This window comes from Antedon bifida, chromosome 3 (assembly GCF_963402885.1).
Source record: "Antedon bifida chromosome 3, ecAntBifi1.1, whole genome shotgun sequence".
Lineage (NCBI taxonomy): Eukaryota > Metazoa > Echinodermata > Crinoidea > Comatulida > Antedonidae > Antedon > Antedon bifida.
The window spans coordinates 33,142,048-33,164,187 of record NC_136228.1 but is presented as its reverse complement, the minus strand read 5'-3'; the positions used below and the strand labels follow the sequence as shown (position 1 = coordinate 33,164,187).

Below are 22,140 nucleotides of genomic sequence, written 5' to 3'. Positions count from 1 at the left end.
AAAAATAAATCTCCCTTCAAATTTTAAATGACGTTAATTCTGTTTACAACACCATGCTATGTTTAAAGAACATGCAATTCAGATTCTGAGCTATAGTGACGTGTCGCAAATTGGTAATGCTTTTTATATTTAAGACATTAACATTTAATCAAATACTGTAATTAAAATTTTGCCATAATTATTTTAATATGAGTTTCAGTACGACACAAAAAAACATTCAAAAAAACCAAAAAATTATTATTATTCTGGCTTCTAATCAATATCTATTAATATTTTCTATTTTTTAACCATGGTGTTAGGAAAACAGATGGCGCAAGAAGGTAGAATGGACGATACCATTAACTATAGGAGTAAATGGGATTTTTATATTAGAAAATGTATCCTCTCTTTGGAAAGAGGGCTATTGTTTGTTTATCCAGGTAAGACAGGCACAAAATAAGCATTGTGTGTATTGAGTTGCAAGCTAGTCACTACAGGTTTACTGTAGGCCTATTACCTGCCACAGAAACATGAACACCATTACATTTCAGAAAAAAAATTATCTTGTTGACCTAATTTTAGGCTTCATAAATTAAACCAAGGCTGATAAGAAAGAAAATAGTATTAATATAGATAATTTAATTAGCCATTAACGGAATTTGTGATTGGTGTAATCTAACCGGATTTGGTAGGAAAATCTAAAAACACCAAAGTCTGCCAAAATCAATTATTGCTCAAGTAATCTTGATTTCCTAAAATTAAGATTGACATCACAAGATGTGATTTTAATGTATTCTTTGAAGCTATATACTGGTAGAGCTTTACTTTGTCATTTGTCAACAGTTATTCTTCTCTAAAGCTCTGTCTGCACTATCAAACTTCATGTGCCATATTTGGGCACATCACATTTTTTTGTCACATAAAGTTTGATAGTGTAGACAGAGCTTTATCAATTGTTATGATTCTGATTATTATATCAGATAGTCAGTACAATTTTTCCTTTAAAGTTTAAAGGCATTTTCTTACATTTTACGTAAGGCTAAAACTTGAGTAGCAAGAGTTGATTTAAGCTCTGTCTACACTATCAAACTTAAAAAAAGTGTGATGTGCCCAAATATGGTAGTGATATGCTTTACCTATCATATGGTAGTGATATGACATTATCATGTCCATATATGGGCACATCACATTTTTTTTTGTCACATAAAGTTTGATAGTGTAGACAGAGCTTTAGTTTGGTCTTTTTGTCATCATATTTGTTAATGTAACTTTCTTTCACTGATTCTATTATATTATGAGTGATAATAAAAGTATTTACAGAGACTGCTTTTTTTCACATTTTTCTTTCTAACAATTCCAAATAACTGTATGTATTCATATGAACAAATTTGATAAAAAATATAATATATAAACAATAACATAAAGATTACATTGAGACAATTTGCCTAAAATTGAAAAAAAAAAGAAAAAAAAAGACACGATTGAACAAATGATGGTGGTAATAAGAATGGTCTAATGGTAGAGTGCTTGCCTGTTGAGTTAAGGTAATTTTTCACTCATTTTTTTTTTAATGTTTAACATAATTTTTGCAGGAATTATTGCAAGAAGTGTATAATTTTATCTTTATGTTTACAATAATAACAAATAAACAAAATAATTAATATAAATATGTTCACAAAGGGCATAATTTAAAAACATAAATCATAAAAATGTAAATTTCATAAATTTATGAAATCAAACTCATAAAAATAGGCCTATGGAAAAATCAATCAAACATCACCAGATGCAAATTTAATTTAATTTAGTCAATTATTTAGGATAAATGTGTAGAGTCATCTAAGTAACTACTAGTGCTAGTTTATTCAATCTTATCACTTTCCTTCAATGCGTTAGTAGAGCCAGAAATACAGCCTTTCAAATGAGTTACCAAAATCACTTTTGAAATTTATCCACTAGAGATGCATTTTAACATTATTAAATTTTAACAGTGGGGTACTTTAAGTTCCTCATACATTTTAACATTTTTCTTTTTCTATTCCAAAATTTATTCATTTATTTATTTCAATTATACTCCAACAGCCATTGGCCAATTACATGATGTTTTAAACAAAAAATGTTAAAATTCATATAATTACAGTACAAAAACAGTTGGTACAGTACATTCAAACTTTAAAAGTTACAAACTTAAAAAATATTAAAGTATTTACAATATCAATATTTTTATTTGTTTGATATAAAATATTTCAGTTAAAAAATATTTCCATTCTCTATAATTGTTTGGATAAGTTGAATCTGTTAAATTTGGCATTAAAATATACAATTAATGATTACCAGGAATGGATAAAAAATGACAAATGTCAATTTAAATGGGATAAAATGAAGAAATTGAAGAATTATTTTCCCATCGATTTTTTTTTCTTTTAAAAATGTTTTCAAAGTATGCGGATGTAATTCAAAGAAAATGAAAGTAAAATGGCTGGCAATCTAGAAATATTCAGAAAAAAAAAAGTTTGACGTCTTCATTAATTTTCATTTCATGATAAAACTAATAAAATGACCCACTTGTGATATAAAGGTTTATAAGGACCAGCTGGAAGTAGGTAAAATATCTAGTTATTAATAGAAGTTAAAAACAAATTGGAATCACAACAAACTATTTAAAACTATATTTAAGTTTGTCTTCTGTCTAATTTTTGTATTGTATTATTTAATAAAAAAAACCCATAAAAAATAGGCCTAATACCTAATGTTCTACACACAATACGGAACGGACGGGCAGTGTCCACTCAGGAGAGATACAGATTCTACGTGGACAACATACACGGTTTTCTGCTTACCGTTACTGCTCGTCTGTGTACAGTTAATTTAATACCAGAACTTTACACATACTTTATGTGTAGAATGTTTTTTTTTTGTCAACAAATAAAATGCTAAAAATTTATTGGCAATAAAATAAAGAAGATAAATAACATTGTTAATATTATCGATTATTGCACGAGAGAAAAAGCATGTTACAAAAGTCAAACGTTGGGTGACCAAGTTTTTAATGGTGCATCAAAACGATATCTTTCATCCGGTAGATATACAGAAGTCAATGACTGTTAAAAACAAACCAAAAAGGCTTAAAACTGTGAAAACGTTCACTTTTCTATAGCTCATTATCTCCTAACTGGAATCCTTAGAGAAAAACATGTTTACATGAAAATAGTATAACTACATTGATGTGATTACGGGATCAGTGATTTTCATTTATATACCATGACCCTGGCTGATGGACGAAACTTTAAAGGTTCATTATGAAAATTTAACCGCTTTAAATATTAAAACTTTAATTCAGATAGTAGCACTGTCCCTTTAATTAATTATTATGTTTGTAGAAAAAAATAAGATAAATAATTTTTATCTTGAATCACGTTATTAAGTATGAAACAAGTTAGTGTAAATCGTTTTGAATTAAAAGTGTCTGAAAGCACTGTCCCTTTGATTACTTCCAAAGTATTTTTGGTAGTCTGATAACTATACTACTGTAATCGGTTAATTACAAAACAAACAAAACATAGATGTTATTACCACTTTCATTGGATACAGATTTTATCTATCCTTTTTCACAGATCATTACCATGTAATTTTATCTATTTATACAACTATTTATGTCAAGCCTAATTTACAACTGGGACAATATTTGTTTTTTTTCAAGGCCTGTACCTGAGTGTCAGTAAAACACATTTTATCATATTTTCATCATATGTATTTGTTGGAAATGGAGGTGGGCAGGGTATCTAGGAAGGATACACGATACCAGATGGACACAATTGATAATTGAGTACAACCATTATATGGGGAAAGAAAGAGGGGTAGATTCCTCATTCGAGATGGAAGGATGTGAGCTTGTTAGACAGACCGGTACCACAGCATGGCCAAGATTTACGAAAGACCGGAACAACTGGCACCAATTGGGAGAGGCCTTTGTGTAGCAGTGGGACGATATGGGACGATATGGGCTGTAGAGGAAGAAATTGGTTTAAAAATGTTTCATAAATATTCAAAACAATATTAATACCCTTAGAGGCCCAAAATTGAATAGACAATGCAGTCATCATTGGTTACATCCTGTAAAAATGCATTTACCACCAACAAATTGTTTTTTAATCAACAATAATTAACTATAATTATAACAATAGTCCTTGACATGGATGTGGTTGGCAACTTCCTATACAATCAAATTTATGATTCAAGTTATGATTAAAAAAGTAGGCCAATCAAAATGACTGTCCACTACACACCTGTATGACAATTGGGACTACGAGGCAATGGAGCGTTACAAACATTTGTCCTTGCCAACCAATCAGAGATGTTCCAAATTAAAAAATTAAGGGTTTTGTCAAAAAAAAAAGTAACCAGTAAGAATTTAAATAAAACTGAAGAATTATTATTTGTGTCATAATTTACGATGATTAATACATATATTTAATAGGTATGTTATTGAGAATTTCCGTTTTAGTTAAGATTTACATCTAAAAGTACAACCTTAAAAAAAAGAACGCTCATCAAATAATAACTCAACGAACCAGTTGAATCACATTTGATGATCTTGTTAAAGGATTTATCATCAGTTAATTGACTGAAACTTGTCGCTAAAAATGACTAATTCCATCCAGATTTTTCGGTCATATTACATGCACCATACGGTTTGAATTTGTGAGAAAACATATGTGAACGGTGGAAGTGCTGAGGACAAAAACCAGCACATTAATATTATCATTTCGTCTTTAATTAGTTTCGTTGGTAATTAGACAGCGAAAAATAAACTTTAAGTCGGTTTTTAATTAGACGCAAGTGAACGCAGCGTATGTGTAGGTGGGCCTTGAGGGATTAGTAGTGGTGTCACTTTGTACATCATTCGTACGGATACAGACAGGGGGTGTGGTCTGGCCATCAACACGAGCATCATTATCCCACCTGGCCTGGATGGGTGGAAAACGTGCGTTCGTTTAACTGCAAGTCATTTTAATCAGAAGTCGAGCAACACGTTATTACTGGCCTAGACAAGCTTTAAAAGAAGTGGTTATTAAGAGCAATTAACGACTGATACATGACAACTGTTTGGGCTGTCAGGAAAGTCTCAGGAGGTTGGACAACACCGTACTCAGCGAACTGACAATTCACGCTGACCTTGGGTGTAAAGGATATCCTGTTTTATGAAAACCACTTTTGAACTTGCGTACACCGTCTGTGAGTGGCTCAAAAACTTCCACGGTACATACCACTGCTGACGCAAGTCATAGATGTCACAAGACTTTGTTTACCAACGCCGAACACTATTTCTGGATAATGGTACCTACATAAGATTACTGACGCGAACCGATAATTTGCGGCTACCAGTTACAACTCAGGATAAATAGGCATTAGGTTTCTTGACAAGGCGGACCACTTATATATCAGACACCAGGTTTAATAACTTCAGTTTAGAGGAAGTCACCGTCAGACCAACACAAGCGAAAGAGTGAAAGCAAACGAGGAAAGAATTTTACAACAATAAGCTAACTGCGACCATTTATACGCTTCTAGTCAATCTGGGACCAGCTTGCTTTTCTCATATTGGTCATATATTATTGCTGTAAGTAGTTAAACCGCGTCATTACTTATACAAGTCTCGTTAACTCAACTGCACCAATCCACGCAACTCTATACATCCAATTGGAATACCAACCTTTGAATTTTTTTCTCCTGAAAGTGGTAAGCTCAATTTTACTTTGTTAAATTTGTACTAATGTTTACTAAACTTAATATTACCATGGTCAGAATTGTATGGAGTTTTCATTTTAGTAATTTAAAAAAAAAAATGTTTTTGATCCTTTTACAGTAATGTTAATAATTACTAAAATAAATAAGTTGTAATGAAAACAAATTCTATAAATAACCATACACAGACGGTATCTATCGTTTGCGGCTGATTTGGTTGGATTACTTTTTAGCTGACAGCCGTAAACAATGGCTATCGTTAATATCAATATCCACTACATCAAAATTTAGAAGAATCAGATTACAAGCAGATAAAAATAATGTGAAAAATGTTTATTTTATAAATAATAAATTTTTTTTCCAAATGTAATTATTATCAAGACAATAATTTAAATTTTAAGCTACACTAAAAACAATTTAAATTACACGAATAAGCTCTCTTTCCTAAAGCCAAACAAAAATACCAGAAATTGTTGTTCAAAACAGAAAATTGCGGTTGATATTCGAACAATATAACCTCGTTATAGGATAAATTAATTAGCAATAATCCTAGTGAATGTGCCTTCTTCCTTTTGGAGCTGTGACTGATATCTGGTAGAGTTAATATACAAGGTCTTAATTAGCTTTCCTTAATGAACCATTTCCTGACTTTGTTCGATACCATTGTTCGTATCGTTGGACCTTGACAAATGTGAAAATCATCATATTTTTTCACGTTAACTTCAAAACAAAAATTGTCAGGTAATAAAAAAAGAATGCTAAAGTACTTATAAATAAAACAGTTTTTCATAGGGCATGATGAGGTGTATTTGGCACAATGTAAACATAAACTAACAGTTATACTTTTATAGGTATTTATTTAAATTCTAAAAAGAGGTCTTTCTTATATACTGGTATATTTAAATTTAAATTTTGTTAACATTTACTGAGTGTCTTAAAATTGTGTATTACTATTATTATTATCATTTATTTATGTTGTCATGGTTACCACGGTTACTGATGTAGAAAATTTAAATCTGTTTTTTTCATCCACACAAAAATGGAAACAGAGAAAGATAATTTAAATAAATTCAAAATAAATCTGAAAAAAGTTGAAGCGTTTGAAACTAAACCATCTGTCACTCACAAGTCATCAAATTCTTAATATTACAAACATGAAATTTATAAAATATGGTGAAAAACATGTTGGACGACAAGTGGACATTTACTTAACGAGAAATCGCAATGTGATTAGACGTAAAATGTTACACTAGGGGTAGCGTTAATATGAAAAAAAACATTGAAACATTTTGGTAAACAACTGGTATATGTCGAAATGTTCGCAGTTAAAATCGCAAATATAAAAAAGATATTTATGACATATCTATACTCTAAACAAAAAAAAAAACATTTTGAGAATCTAAGTACAAACATGAAATCATTTTTTGCAAAGCACATGTCACGGTTTATAGGGCTGCTGGGCATGTCGGTAATTATCTAATGGTCTATCACTCACTATAATGGACACACGTATAGTACGTATGCAAGCACATGGACACACTAGTGTCAAGTACACGGCCTGGTTTAAATGGCGTGTGCACAGTTTATCACAGTGCTATGGGTATTGTAAAAAGATTTTGTCTATTGTATTTTATATCTGTGACTGCTAATAAATCTTCATGAAAAAAAAAATTGAGAATATTTTAAAATTCATATTTAAAAATGTTGGATAATAGAAAAAACATTTATTTTAGACTAAAATACAATAACTGCAGTGTATTAATATAGTCTAGTATTATTAAATATTATCATTGATTTGAAAATACTATCACCACAGTAAGTGTGGCAGGTAAAATGCATCATCTCAGTCCACTTGGTTCAAATACGCTGCCTCAGTTCAATTTGACATTTGGTAAATATGGTACTTGGTTCGATCAACTAGCAGCAACTAGCATCTACAAAAGACGGCCAAGATTATTAATATTTCTTAATCAAAAAATAACCATTCTTAAACTTTCTATCTACAAAACTAGTTGTTTTCCCATAGTGAATTAAAAATTAAATTAGGATCTAAAAATTAATTTTAACATTTGATTTTAATTCTTGCCATTAAAGGATATTTTGATCACTAAGTATTTGCAATACAGAAATTAAGTTATTATTAAAAGTTATTAAATATATCACTGTGGAACAGTATAAACTATAGGTTAGCATTATTAAATATATCACTGTGGAACAGTATAGGTTAGCATTATTAAATATATCACTGTGGAACAGTATAGGTTTGCGTTATTAAATATATCACTGTGGAACAGTATAGGTTAATTTTACTGTAGTCAGTCTACTATCAGACACAAACTAAACATATATAAACTGTCTTTGTAATCTAGTATGCGGTGTAATAGACATGGTTTTCATTAACCAAATCGCCAGATATATATTGTGTTGACATCTTGGTACCCCTGGACAATATAACTGGACAATATAACTGACCAGTATAAACGAGAGACTGGTGTTGTTTCATTTCTAGGATGTCAGTTTGTCTATAATCTTAGCATCCCAATGCGTATGTTTTTTTTTAACAAAGTGTCAATAATAACATTTGTATAAGATTATCACAATTCAACACCTTTTCTTATAATATGAAACAAACCATATTTTAAAAATATCAAATTACATTAAAAATACTATAAATCATAAGCAATATAATATCACATATTAATTTAAGATTGTGTTCGTTCGAGCAATAAAGTTTTTCTGTGTTTTTTCACTTTGAAGCATCTACTACAAACAGTAAAGGTCATCTCTTGGGATTTGGACAAACTAAAAATGAAATTAGTCTAAAGGAGAATTTAATTGATTCTTCTGTAAACCATGTTTAATATCAGATATAATTTTAAAATATCATATTCTATTAAATGTAAAGCGCTTGATGTCATGGAAATGTTTTATAAATTGATTTTTAACTACATTCATAAAAACATTGCTATTAATGTTATAGGTCGTGCTCAAAGAGGGGCGGCAAATTAGATACATTCTTTTATATTGAATACCTATGGTAATGCATATCTCTCATATGAAGACGTAAAAATGGTATGGTTTTTGTAAGTTGTATAAAAACCAAAACTTACGAATTTTAGAACAGTTTTTGTATTTGAAAATAATAATGCTTAATTTGATTTCATTCAATTACATAAATTATTCATTCAACATTATAAAATATGGCTAAACAAATTTAAATCAAACTACTAATTCTAAGTTAAAACCATCAATTTTACAATTGCAAATCTTTCTAAAACCATATTTACAATCGTATTATTTATCGGAGTTCAGGTTAATCTTATTTTGCAATTAAAGGCAAAGTTACACCAATTAATCGCAGTTGTAATCAGGTGGGAAGCTATTTCTATTGTTTCAGAGTTAAAGTTAATCAGATGAACCTCCGAAACCTATCGGAGTTAACAACGATGGTGGTATATAACAGAGTTAACTGATCACACAAGCACGTGGTTGTAACTCAGATATAATTTAGACCAGCTTAACTCTTTTCTATGCACGCTTAATCTAGTGTGTGTGAACACAGCTATCGGAGTTAACGATGATGTATAACAGAGTTAACTGTTCACACAAGCATGTGGTTGTAACTCGGATATAATTTAGACCAGCTTAACTCTCTTCTATGCATGCTTAACTCAGTGTGTGTGAACACAATAGTAGTTAAATATATTTGAAATCAATTATTACTACCAGTCAATAAACGTCTAAACTGATCAATCAAACAAAATACCGGAATGTACAATACTACTACAGGTTAAGTTAAGCCTTTTATTGGTAGATTTTTTATTTAGATTTCGTTCTCATCACTGAATTATTCCAAGGCCAGTGGTAATGTCAACATGTGGATGATGTTTTGAGGCTGTAAAACCACATTTAAATAAGAACCTTAATTGACACTAATTGGTATTAGTCCGTGTTCATTTGAGAGTATTTGCATTGAATAGCAATTAAACGCTTCTCCTATCTACAGGTTAAAATATGTCCTGATTTTAACATCATCGTTTGTGACACTATGAATATTCCCACCTGACATTGATTTAATAGTAAACAACATTTTTACAAATTTAAAAATAGATTATAAGAGTATTCTTTGCGGTGTACCATGGTGTACTGCAAACTTAACTAACCTAACTTCACTAGTGTTTTTTAGACTTGCACCAAGTCTGTAGTTATTATCTTTTTTATGATAGTCCACCAGTCGGCTTTTCAATTTTTGTCTGAAGAGTATACATATGAAATGCCATATGTGCCAAAATATTTATCTTTTTACTAATATTATTAAGTTAAAACTCTGTCTGGAACCTAGACTAGTGTGTATTCACTATACCAAACTTTCAACAATAAAATTCCCATTTTATTAATCTAAGGCCTTAAATAATTGTTGTTTATTGTATATTAATACACATCATTCCTAAATTAAAATGAAATAAAATCATATTTTTTATTGTGTACAATTTCAAAATTATAATATAAACTATTATTATTTCCAAGACTCACTAATTTTATGAGAACATTGAGACAAAACGAGTTTCTTCAACTCTTTAAAATTGTCTATTTTAAAAAATAATGTTAAATTATAGCAGTAACTGATTACTTATGTAGTCTTTAAACTGATTATATGGCGTTACCGAAAGCATTGTATAAAATATTACTAGGGTTCTTGGCCATTCAAACATTATTATTTCATTAAGTTAAATCGCTGAATAATATATCTTAAAGTCTACCACTTTGTTTTTGAACACTTTGCGCATATAATAGAATTAGTATAGCTATTATTGGGAAAAAACATTTACAATCTGAAGCCAAAATACCTGCTTGGTTCCTGTTGGCAAGAGCGATAACGAACATGTATCAATCAAAATAACGGTCTACACCGGTAATAGAATGCATGGCGAACAGCGCAAAGGGACTCGGCCAAACTGGTCCTGTAAACAGACTCAAGGCTGTGCTGCACGTACAGTTCTATAGCGAACAACCATAGTAGAGTTATCTATATCCTACAGAAGTGTGAAGGCCCAGTGGGAATTGCAAGCGTGGCATGTCCAACCCAGGAGAAGTAGTGATCCTTTAGATTCGTCACCGTTACCAGGTTGTTGATGCGGTAATTATGGAAGTACAGCAACAACGTTAACTTAAGGATGAAAACAGCTTTTATCAAACATTGATTCTATACATTGGAAAAAAATATTCACAAGGAAACATATGGCAAGAATTAAAAAATTACTTTATGATTATTAAAACAAATTAATAGCTAGACAAATGTTCCTATTTTTTAACGATTATGTAATTTGAATGACTTAATCCTGTACGCACAACCTACTGTGTAATTTCAATACTTGATATTTCATATTCACCAGGAAAATATAAATGAATTATATCAAGTTAATTAACAGGGAAAGGAAGGCGCTTAGCAGGTGCCTGGGGGCTGGGAAAACATCTGTTACTTGCGAATAAATACATGATTCTGTATCGAGATTTATTTTTCAAAGCAGACATATTTTTAATAATTTAATTCATTTACTTTTGTACATAGTTCTTATTGGCAGCCAAAAGAGTTATTCATTCTCTTTTTAAATAGTTTTATTGACTTATTTATTCAGACATAAATATAGGCTAAGTATATCAAAATCTTTTTTTTTCTTTTCATGTAAAATGAATTGATGTATGTACAGTATTGCGTGAAGGCCCCATTATATTTTGGAATATGGAGGTAAAAGCTTACACCCACTCTAAAGTTCTAGAAAACCCAATTTCATTTTGAATGGTGGGGTAAAAGCCTATCCGCAAATCAACATTGCATATACCTTGATATAATTACCTTGTAATTACTATCGACAAAATCATGTGAAAAATAAATTTACCCTCAATAGTGCTAAAGCTATAAATAAGTGACTGGGGGTAAACGTGGGAATTCCTAATTACTATGGGCTGGTTTGCTGCTACGGGTTAGAACATTCCCAAACAGCTGCAAGGCTAGAATCCAAAGTGCTTGCCTATGTACCAGTAGCATAGGAAAATTAAATACGTATTAATTTCCCTTGTTAAATCCCATGGGCGGAGTGAGAAATATCAGCAGTGACAGAGTGATTATGAGAAAGGTTAAACTGGTGGTTCGTTGTCGTCGTATCCCTTCTTTGCTTACACACGTGCCACAAATCTACAACAAAACTCTGACATCTGGGGAAGGGTCCGGTCAAGGCTAACCAATGGTCTTGGGAGCAGTGCGTATGTTTAACACATTTCAGAATCTAGAGTGTGATGTACATTGTAAGAGTTAATATACTAATTCAAGGCACTAATGCTTATTTCATTAAAGCTCTGTTTACACTATCAAATTAGTTTGACAAAAAATGTGTGATGTGCCCATATATGGTAGTGACATGCACAAATATGGTAGTGATATGACATTATCATGTCCATATATGGGCACATCACATTTTTTGTCACATAAAGTTTGATAGTGTAGACAGAGTTTTAATGTTAGTAAAAATATTTTTCATTAACATAATTGCAGTTATCATAGTACTTGGTATCTATTAACAAAAGTGACAATTATTTCATCATCGACAACTAATGATCGATACAATAAGCAAATTAAAATCTTATAGCAAAATGTTGAATTAACCAAACGAAAAACCTACAGCCTTTGAAAAACAATACATTGAGACCATGAATGCGTCAACATACTCATTTAAAATATTCAAAGTTTAAACTCTAATTATAAAAGTTCAAAATTATCGTATTTATCCTTGACTAGAGCATTAGGCACTGTCCTTCAAATTGGACATCTAGCTGTTGGCAACATAGAATACACAATGCTTGAATATATTATTCTTTTCAAATGAGGAGATTGGTTTTTACCAAGGATGATTTTACTTCCTTTCATGTTATAATTATTTCACGTGTCGTGTACGAATGTTAAAGAGATTGTCACGTTAAGATTAATATTCGTTCGTTGCCAATATTTGTAATTGTACGATGTAATATACAATCAGATATCAAGATAAGAGATGTCACTATTCACAAACATATCAGGTATTGCAATGCAATATTTTCAAACCTATAATTACAAAACTGTACGTTTCATTGATATAAAGCTTTTATTTATTTATTTATTTATTTATTTAAAACATATTTAGACAGGATAAAAACATATCAGGTATAGATATTCAGGGGGCACCCCTATTAAGGGAACACCAATATTCAGAGGACATATTTAGACAGGTAAGGTATAGATATTTCACCTGTTTTACATATGGTCCTGTTTTTTTTTAAGAAATAGATTAAAAACATTCATAAAAGACATTAAAAAAAACTTACAATAAAACTTTAAAATCACAATACAAAGACAGAAAATAATTACAATGTTAAAAAGGAGTGAAAATAAAAGGAAAATATAAAATGAATTGTTCAGAACAAAATAGTCTAAAAAGAGAAAATTCCTAAAATACAATTGTAAAATAAAACTGGATGAAGATGAAGATGTACTTAGGTATTATCCAAAAGACGTTTTTTTGCAAGTTATGATTAGCATGTACGTGTATCAATCAATCATGTCAACAGTTTAATAATGGTATTTCCATGGACATTTAACATTTCACATTACAATTAACACTTAATTATTAATTACTTCATTGTAGTAATACTGACAGACGATTTAATTTCAGCATTAGCTGTAATACCATCTAACCACGGTAAAAATGATTTCCTAATTTAAATTAAAACATGAACAGGAAAGCGGCCTATTGTCACATTCTGACCGGATCTGTATCACACAATTTCCCACCCGTTCTGAGAGCTGTTTCACACGGAGAGCACAAGGGGAAAGTTCATCCCTTTTTGGGGGGTGAGTGAGGACGTCGATCAATAAACTCCTAATATTAAGTGTAATTTTCATACAAAAAAAAAGCAGATTGAATTATTGTAATATTGTAGAACTTCTCCATTAGGACACCCTATTCAGGGGACACCCCCATTCAGGGGACAACCCCATTCAGGGGACTCCTCTATTAAGGGGACACCCCTATTCAGGGGACGCCACTATTCAGGACATCCCTATTCAGGAGACACCCCTATTAAGGGGACACCACTATTCAGAGGAAAAAGGGCAATGTTTTTAAACACTATGGTCAACCCATATTCAGGGGACTCCTATATTAAGTGACACTTTGTGGGGTTTCCTAGGTTTAATAGGGGATTCTACTGTGATGTATTAGGTTATTGCAATTATTATTTAAAAAAAAAATAACTATAATAATAATCTCACATACTTTATCTATAGATTGAATGTATTAGAAATGGCGCAACATTTTATATATCAAAACTGTATTTGTGAAATCGCAATGCAACAGATGTCTCAACACAATTACATCAAACTAACCTCGCATTACGATACTGTTAATTTTCATTATCGACGAACAAAGTTTAATAAAGTTAACAAATCAGTTCATTAGGATTGATAAAACCACAGTTCAACATTTTGTAACATTTTGTATCTATCTTATTCAATAATGACTCAAACAGGGGGAGTAAGGTCTTTAGGGGCAAGACTCTAAGGAATTTTTAGTTTAACACATCTGAACTTTTGAAATCCAATAGAGGACAAATAATTAGCTTATTAAAGATTTACTTCTTTTAACGCAGACATTTTATGAAACAAATTAATTGTATGATGTTAATCAGGTTCAAAAGTAATCATTTTAATGTAAATTAAATTGAATTATGTAATAATATCATGTTAATAATTTATAAATATAATTATATAATGTGTGTTTAAATTCTACAAATTAAATAATATGTATTTTACAAATTAAATTTTATTATGTATCTTAATTTTACAAATTAAATTTTACGTGTCTAAAATTTACAAATTATATTTTATTAAGTAATTTAATTTACTAACCTTTGATAGTTAGTGTTTTTGTCTTGTAAGCCGATGGGAACATTTTGTTTTCAATTTGTAAAACTTTACTTAAAACTAAACTCTAATGTAATATTATGTAAACATCTATCCATATCCACATGCAACAATTTGTTTATTATGTGTGAATTGAGTATCAGGCCAAGGACAGGTAATGGACTGTAGACAGAATTGAACCAAGTACCGTGAGACAGAGAGGCAACGCCGTTGACCTGTGCCACTAGACGAGAGAGTTTAACAAACTTTTTATTACTTTTGGTTAAAGAATTTGATTTGAGATTTATTTGAAATTCAATTCTTGACAATGTAAAGCCATAGTTACATTTGATTGAAAGTTTTAGTAATCTGTATTTGTAAGAAGTTCCTGTGTCTGCATGCGGTCTCTACCCGTCAGTCGCTTTTTATTATCTTTTTCCTTTTATTTTTGTAATTTTATACAAGTGTAAGTGGACAATTTAGTAATAAATAACTACCAACCACTAAGAACTATCTTTCTAAGTAGGTTTGGGAACCAGGGGTCCACTAACAGAATCCGAAAAAAGCTTAGGTAGCAGAACATTGGTATGATGTACTACCTATTAATGAGTAGTGTATGCTACCAAAAATAAAAGTAGTTCAGTTTCACTAAAACTACGACATATTAGACAAAATAAAGACATCTACAGTATATAGAAATAGAGAAAACACAAGAGCTTTTTAGCAATGTTGTGTTTCAAGTAGTAAATAAACAGCACCAGATTGATAGCTCGAACTTTCAATATCACAAAAGTATTTATTTGGCCTTCGGGCAGATAAATTAATAGGTCTATGAATATTCTTCTGTATCATCTCAACTATGAGAATGAACCATCACTTTGTCTAGAATACGGCATGTGTCAGATGTTGTCTGGGAATTTAAGTTCGTTTTCTGGCTCCTCGTGTTCGGTATCTTCGGTAGCATAACAAGAGAAAAACCACCAGGGAGCGTCGACGAGGAAGAGCGTAGTTGGAGCAACAGCCCCAGCTGTTGTGAACAATTAGCGCAATTGCTTAATTTTTATTCGACAGGAAAACCAATAGCGTGATGCGGCAATTCTGTGGAAAGGCAGAACCGTCTAAGACCATAGGGACATTCTTCCATACTGCAGATATCGATACACCAGAAATTAGACATCCTCGTCTGATTACATGCAATTGATCACCACCTACGTGCGAGATCTATTTCCACGCAACCGCCACGGCGGAAATGGATAGGTTTTGAGGACGTTATGCTGAATCACCCGTTAAAAAGTTGGTTTGCCAAGTCTCCGCCGCTATGATAGGAATGGACTTTGGACTCATCTGCTCCCAGACCGAGATACTTTCTGTTTATGACATGTTAAAAATGAAAGATAAATCAATGAACTGAATTTGTCTTTAGTGTGTTTTATGTTAAATCATACATGGATGTTATTTAAACTGAAAGAACATCATCATAACACATATCTAAAATTAGCTAATACTGTATATAATAAACTAATAGTAATAAAAGGGCATGAATTGTATTCCTTTACTAGCCCACTGGGATAGTTAATTAAACATTCACTAGCCCACATGCTATTTTGCTACCATAGCCTGAATTTCACACAAGTGTGGACAATACATACACCCACTTTCTCCTAAGGATCTCTTCGTGTCAAGCAGCCAATAAATACTGGTAATTCGCTTGTCCATAACAGGGGCTGAGGTGGACCAGTACGCACGAGTAACACCCTACTCTTCTGAGCCAAATTATGTACTATTACAAAGAGGGGTGTTTAATAAACTTATACGTATAGCGCTCTTTGAGGAGAATAGGCTATTGTAGCTTTATCCAGGTAAACTAGATAAATAGAAATAGACTAATAAGATTACAGATGTTCAATAATATATCAAATTTCGATTGGTTGCATTGAAAGATAAATAGTGATAAGTCAGAACTAAACATAGATTTGACAAGTCAGCGTAAAGATCTAAAAACTAAGGACTGTACAGATATTCACTGATAAATATGAATGAAATATTAAGTTATGAAGTTACATATAAAGTGAGAAAGCATCGTCATCAAATATAAATGTCTCCAACGGCTCAATCTACTCAATTATTCAATTTAGAAAAATAATGCAACACAATATACACTGCCGACAGATTTGAGGCAGACGTTATGCAATTGATGAATATGTGACTCAGTACATGCTTTTAGTTTCATTTGCAATGAGTCACTTTGATTTGTGCTATAACTGATCATGTGCATAAGTGTCTGGGGATTAGGTATATTTAGCTGGAGACCTAATAAACAGCGTTCTGTTACTTCCTTAAACATGCAACGGTTTGCCTAAGTTCAAGTGAAAAAACGCAGAAATAAGTTGGAGGTTAACTTCACTTAAGTGAGAATGAACGTGAAAAGAGTGCAGTCGGTTCACACTCACAATGTCCGAGTATCGCCATTGATGACTAGCGTCAAAGCCGCATGTTTACAGCGTGTTAGTAATACTCTCCAGACTGAGAGAGTGTATAAGAATAAGAGTAGTGTGTGTTTCAACACATTTATTGCCCAATCTAAAGTTCTGTCCACACTATCAAACTTTATGTGACAAAAAATGTGATGTGCCCATATATGAACATGATGATGTCATATCACTACCATATTTAAGCATATCACTACCATATTTGTACACATCACACTGTTTTTGTCAATCTAGTGTGATAGTGTAGACAAAGCTTAATGTATATGACTTCACTTAAAAAGACCTGCTAGTGTGAACTACAGATATAATATTTTGGGTCTTAACTTATATAACGATTTTGCGTAATGATTATAAAATATTTTATAGCATTCTACATGTTATAAAATGATTATTTTGTTTTCTTTTACAATAACAGTTTTACTGTGATGTATTCTTCCTGATGATTATTTTTACATGTTTGATTTGTGTCTGAGACATGAGTTCAAAACCTACCTGGGCAGTCTTGTCTCTCGGACATAAACTCCTTGCCATGTCTCTCTAATGAGACACTCAGTCGTTGATCTTATGTTCCCCAAATGCAGTGCGCAAAAAGAAATTAGCATACATGCAAATATGCACACAACACCTTTGTGCACATGTATGCAAAATAAGTGTGGATCTCCTTCTGGTATGCACAGCATAATAGGCTTCTGAATTATCTCATTTTCAAAGTTATACACATTTATCATTAAATATAATAATATATCATCTACTTTTATTTATGATTCCAGTAGTACAGTAGAACCTCCATTTTACGTACGGTACGGGACCGAAAGGCGTACGTAAAACAAGGGATTCGTAAAATCAAGGTTGACCTTAAATTGACCCCCAAATACGTAGATCGTAGCTAAAAAGGCTGCCGTGTTTGCCTACAGCATGTAGGTGGTCACCAGCTTAGCTAGGCCTAGGCCCTTCCTAGACTAATCTAGGCCAGGCTAGCAGGCCTAGTAAGATGTGAGGCCTAGAAAATTACAGTATATACAGGCTTTGCGATTTAGTTTAAATAAAGTGTTGTAAATAAAAATATCAATGCTGTATTTTCTATCAATAAAAAAAGGGTCGCTGCTGTACGTAGGGGAATGCACATGAGATCCTCACACAGCCATGGCTTTGTGCTTTGTTGTTGTTAAATTGCGCCCTCAATGTAAGAAAATGATGACGTCATCGGTCATTTTAAGCGTACGTAAAATCAAGGGAACGTAAAATCAGGGTACGTAAAACGAAGGTTCTACTGTATTTGAAAAAGAAATTTAACTTTAGAAGTAGGGAAAAGAGCTGAGTCCTCAAATGTGCTGTGAAAGGGGGATAGCTAACCTCTATATCGGAGTGTGTTGCTAATTTCAGAGCAGAATCGTAGTAGCCAGCCCTCAGGAAGTACTCAACAAGCATTCGGTCAACTCTCTTCTTATTCCACTGGGCTAACGAGCTCTCAGTACAGGAACTTTTCTCTTTTAAGTGCTCAATACGACGTTTACACACCCGTGCACTGCCTTCTTCCTGGCTTATAGCCTCTGCAGCCTAAAAATATATAAATTTTTTGTTTAGTGACAACACAGCATACATTACTTGTGACCCCTTTAATATATGAACTTTTTTATTGACATGCACTCCCTTATTCATGGGTTATAGTTTAGCCTAAAAAAATATTCATGGGTTATAGTTTAGCCTAAAAAAATATAAATTAAAATGTTATTAAAAAAATTTTAAAAAAATATTTTTATTAGAACAATGTTTATTATATGTATATATATAAACAAATCAGGCAAAGAACATTAATTCTAAACCGCCCGGTGATATACTGAAATTTAATTAATTAATTTGAAACGATAAAGATGAGGAAATCTGTGAGAATGAGAAAAAGTCGCCCCAACCGAGACTCGAACTCGGACCGCCTGCTTGATATGCAGATGTCCTAACCATTAGACCACTGGGGCTTTCATGGTATTGTTCGAACTCGATTGGATAGCGACTCTTTAACATTCTCGGCGTGGTACGGCGGAACAGCACTAGTCCTCAGTTGTACGCACGCGCACCAGAGATCAAATTGATACGCCCTCATCTTACAGTATTTTTATTCACGAGGCGGGATCTCCGAAGAGATACTTTTTATATATATAAACAAATCAGGCAAAGAACATTAATTCTAAACCGCCCGGTGATATACTGAAATTTAATTAATTAATTTGAAACGATAAAGATGAGGAAATCTGTGAGAATGAGAAAAAGTCGCCCCAACCGAGACTCGAACTCGGACCGCCTGCTATGTATATATACATATACAGATTTATTTAAAAAAAATATGTACAGTACATTTTTCATCATTAGTAATCCTTTGCACATATTAATTTTCTTTCCATCGTAAATTCATACATAAATTTTAATTAAAATTTACAGATATATTGTTATTACTCATAATCTGGGAGAAAAACACACAAATTCTTGTAGTGTATTTAAAGATAAGTGACAATATACTAAATCCAAGTACTTCAACTTCACAGTTTGAAGTTAACCGTGCCGCCAACTTTCATAATATCAATACTATATATTAGTCTGGCCAGGCAATTGCTTAAGTTCAACGTATTACTGTGTTTGTCAGTTATCATTATATTCAACTTTTCAGTTACACAGATTTATTGCTTATGTGTAAAGAACGCAATATTGATCAAGAGAGGGCAGTATTTAACATTGTAACTGCAGTAAAAATGTCATTGGGTGAATGCGATGTATTGTAAACTTTTAATAAAAAAATGTTTTTATTACAATTACTTTTAACATTGTAAGATATAAACAAGAGTAAAAAATATGTTTAAAAAATATAATATTTATAACAGAGTATGACAATAAAAGTGGGACGAACCCACACAAGACAAAAAAAAAAAAAAAAAAAATTCATATTTCTCTCACCTCACTATACTTTTCAATGCTAAGAAACAGAAGTAAATTTGGCTCATTTCACCATTTACAAATATCTTACTTTTGATTACTAGACTATTTATGTTTCTGCAAACCTAAAATTGTGTTTGATATATAATTGTCCAACCCTTGATTTGTTAGGTGTTGTAGTGCGATTAGTCACCTAACACTTATATTGTCCCCTGGTGTGCCATTTACAGCGTATCTAAATTTGGCACGACAACAAACAGCACACCTAGAGCACCGTTAAGGCTTGGTTCCCACTAGGACGTAACGCAAGAACGTAAATGCAACGCAATCGTGTTGACCAATGACAAGCGACAGTTCGAATAATCCTTCCCTTGTGATTGGTCAACTCACTTACGTTGCATTACGTCATTGTGTTGCATTTATAGTTGGAACTAAGCATTATTGTATATAGGAGTTTATTTACAATGACTGTCACCTAGCGAAGCATTCCTTAGCAATTCCCCTAATAAATAAAAAGTATACTGTACTTTTCTTTTAAGTGCTGTTAGCTTATCCACCACTGAATCTAGTAACTCTACTACTTTTCCCACATTGCATGGTTCCTCAGTATCTTTCAAACTGTTTTCTAATTTACTCGTCACCTAAGAAGAAATAATAACAGACAAGAACATAAAAGATGTATTGTCCCCCAAAAAACATGAAAAATAAAGATTAGTTATTTCCTTCTGCAAAAAAAACCCAAAAAATAATAATTATTTCACTAATAAAAAGAGAAAAGAAACGTTTAATTTTAACCAAAAACCATTGTCTGACATTTAAGTATTTTTTGCTTTAAATTACATTTTTTGCAGGTACATAATTTTTTTTTCGATCCAGCTTTTGACATTTGATTAGAAGATGACGGATTCATTAAATAAAAGTTTACAGTAGGTGACTGCTGGTATTGACAACAATTATGTATTCATTGAATAGGCAGTATATTTTCATTTATTGAAAGACTGACTGTCCTATTTAATTCATTATCATTCAATATTCTCCCAATTCAACTTATAAACATTCATTTATACCATTTTTACGCCTTCCATTTTTCAAAATTCTATTCCATGTTTTACTCACTACCACCAAATCCAATAAAAACATTTTTTCGAACAAATGAATCTTTAAAATTTCCAAGCATCACGGCAAAATAATTCTTAATACTCTGTACCTAATTATTAATAACAATATGAAATTCACTCTAGCTAGATTTACTTTACAATAACATGAAATAGATATTACATGTATATTCATAATAAATAAGCAATGTACAATGATACATACTCCTGTTACGTGTGAAACTTCACGGTCGATAGCCTTCTGACTGTTTCTAAATCTTTTATTGAGCGTCTCGTATGGCACCTGAAATTTAAACAAATTATGTTTCACAAATTTATTCTTCTTATTACAACAAAAAAATTCAATAAATTATAAATCATGAAGCATATATATTTTACATTTCAGAACAATAAAATATGATTACACAAACCAGTACAATCTACAGTATCATAACACCTGTCATTTGATAAAATTCAATGAAATATTAATTTCATAAAGGTTTTGTACGGTAAGTCCAGCTCTGAAAGAATTTAATCTTTGCTGTTCTGAAGTTACTGCACAATTTCCATGTTAGGAAGTATTTAAAAATATCTTTAAAAAATACAAAATCAATCTCAATAAATATTTTTTTACACTAACAAAAAATAGTATTAAATATTAAATATTATTCAAGGCAAATGATTAATTTAAACTTCTTGGGGTTTACTAAATTTTTAGACTAGATTTTAAAGCTTACATTTTGTAAGAATAATTTCATTTGTGGTATATAACAATAATTGTGGAAATTTGTGGGAAAATACAGAAAAAACACCTACAGGTACTCAAATTTGATGCCTACTGTAATAATACTAGGCCTATAGGCCATTTAATAATAATAATGTTGGTACAGTAATAATATTTCTGAAGATCTGAATGCGAAAAGGAAGACATCTTTGATCGATGACACAATGATGTGGAGCAAAGCGTAACCAACAAAAGTAA

The 22,140-nt window shown here is 31.6% G+C and overlaps 3 protein-coding genes and 1 non-coding gene across 4 annotated transcripts in view; 2 read left to right on the top strand and 2 right to left on the bottom strand.

Moving 5' to 3' along the window:
- Positions 1–22,140, top strand: part of LOC144837772 (transcription termination factor 2-like) — a 165,335-nt gene that overhangs the window by 58,473 nt on the left and 84,722 nt on the right. The window lies entirely within an intron of this gene.
- Positions 1–22,140, bottom strand: part of LOC144837779 (E3 ubiquitin-protein transferase MAEA-like) — a 43,825-nt gene that overhangs the window by 20,700 nt on the left and 985 nt on the right. The window contains exons 2-4 of the mRNA XM_078693031.1: positions 21,385–21,462; positions 20,592–20,705; positions 18,496–18,699 (exon numbers count right to left, since the gene is read on the bottom strand). Coding sequence (XP_078549157.1) covers positions 18,496–18,699; positions 20,592–20,705; positions 21,385–21,462 — 396 coding nt within the window. The remainder of the gene's footprint in view (positions 1–18,495; positions 18,700–20,591; positions 20,706–21,384; positions 21,463–22,140) is intronic.
- LOC144837775 (C-terminal-binding protein 1-like) overlaps positions 5,472–22,140 on the top strand; it is a 66,184-nt gene continuing 49,515 nt past the window's right edge. Inside the window, exon 1 of the mRNA XM_078693024.1 lies at positions 5,472–5,715. The gene's annotated coding sequence lies outside the window, so the exon portion shown is untranslated. The remainder of the gene's footprint in view (positions 5,716–22,140) is intronic.
- On the bottom strand, positions 19,044–19,115 carry Trnad-auc (transfer RNA aspartic acid (anticodon AUC)). The gene has a single exon. It is a non-coding gene; the product is annotated as a tRNA-Asp (tRNA).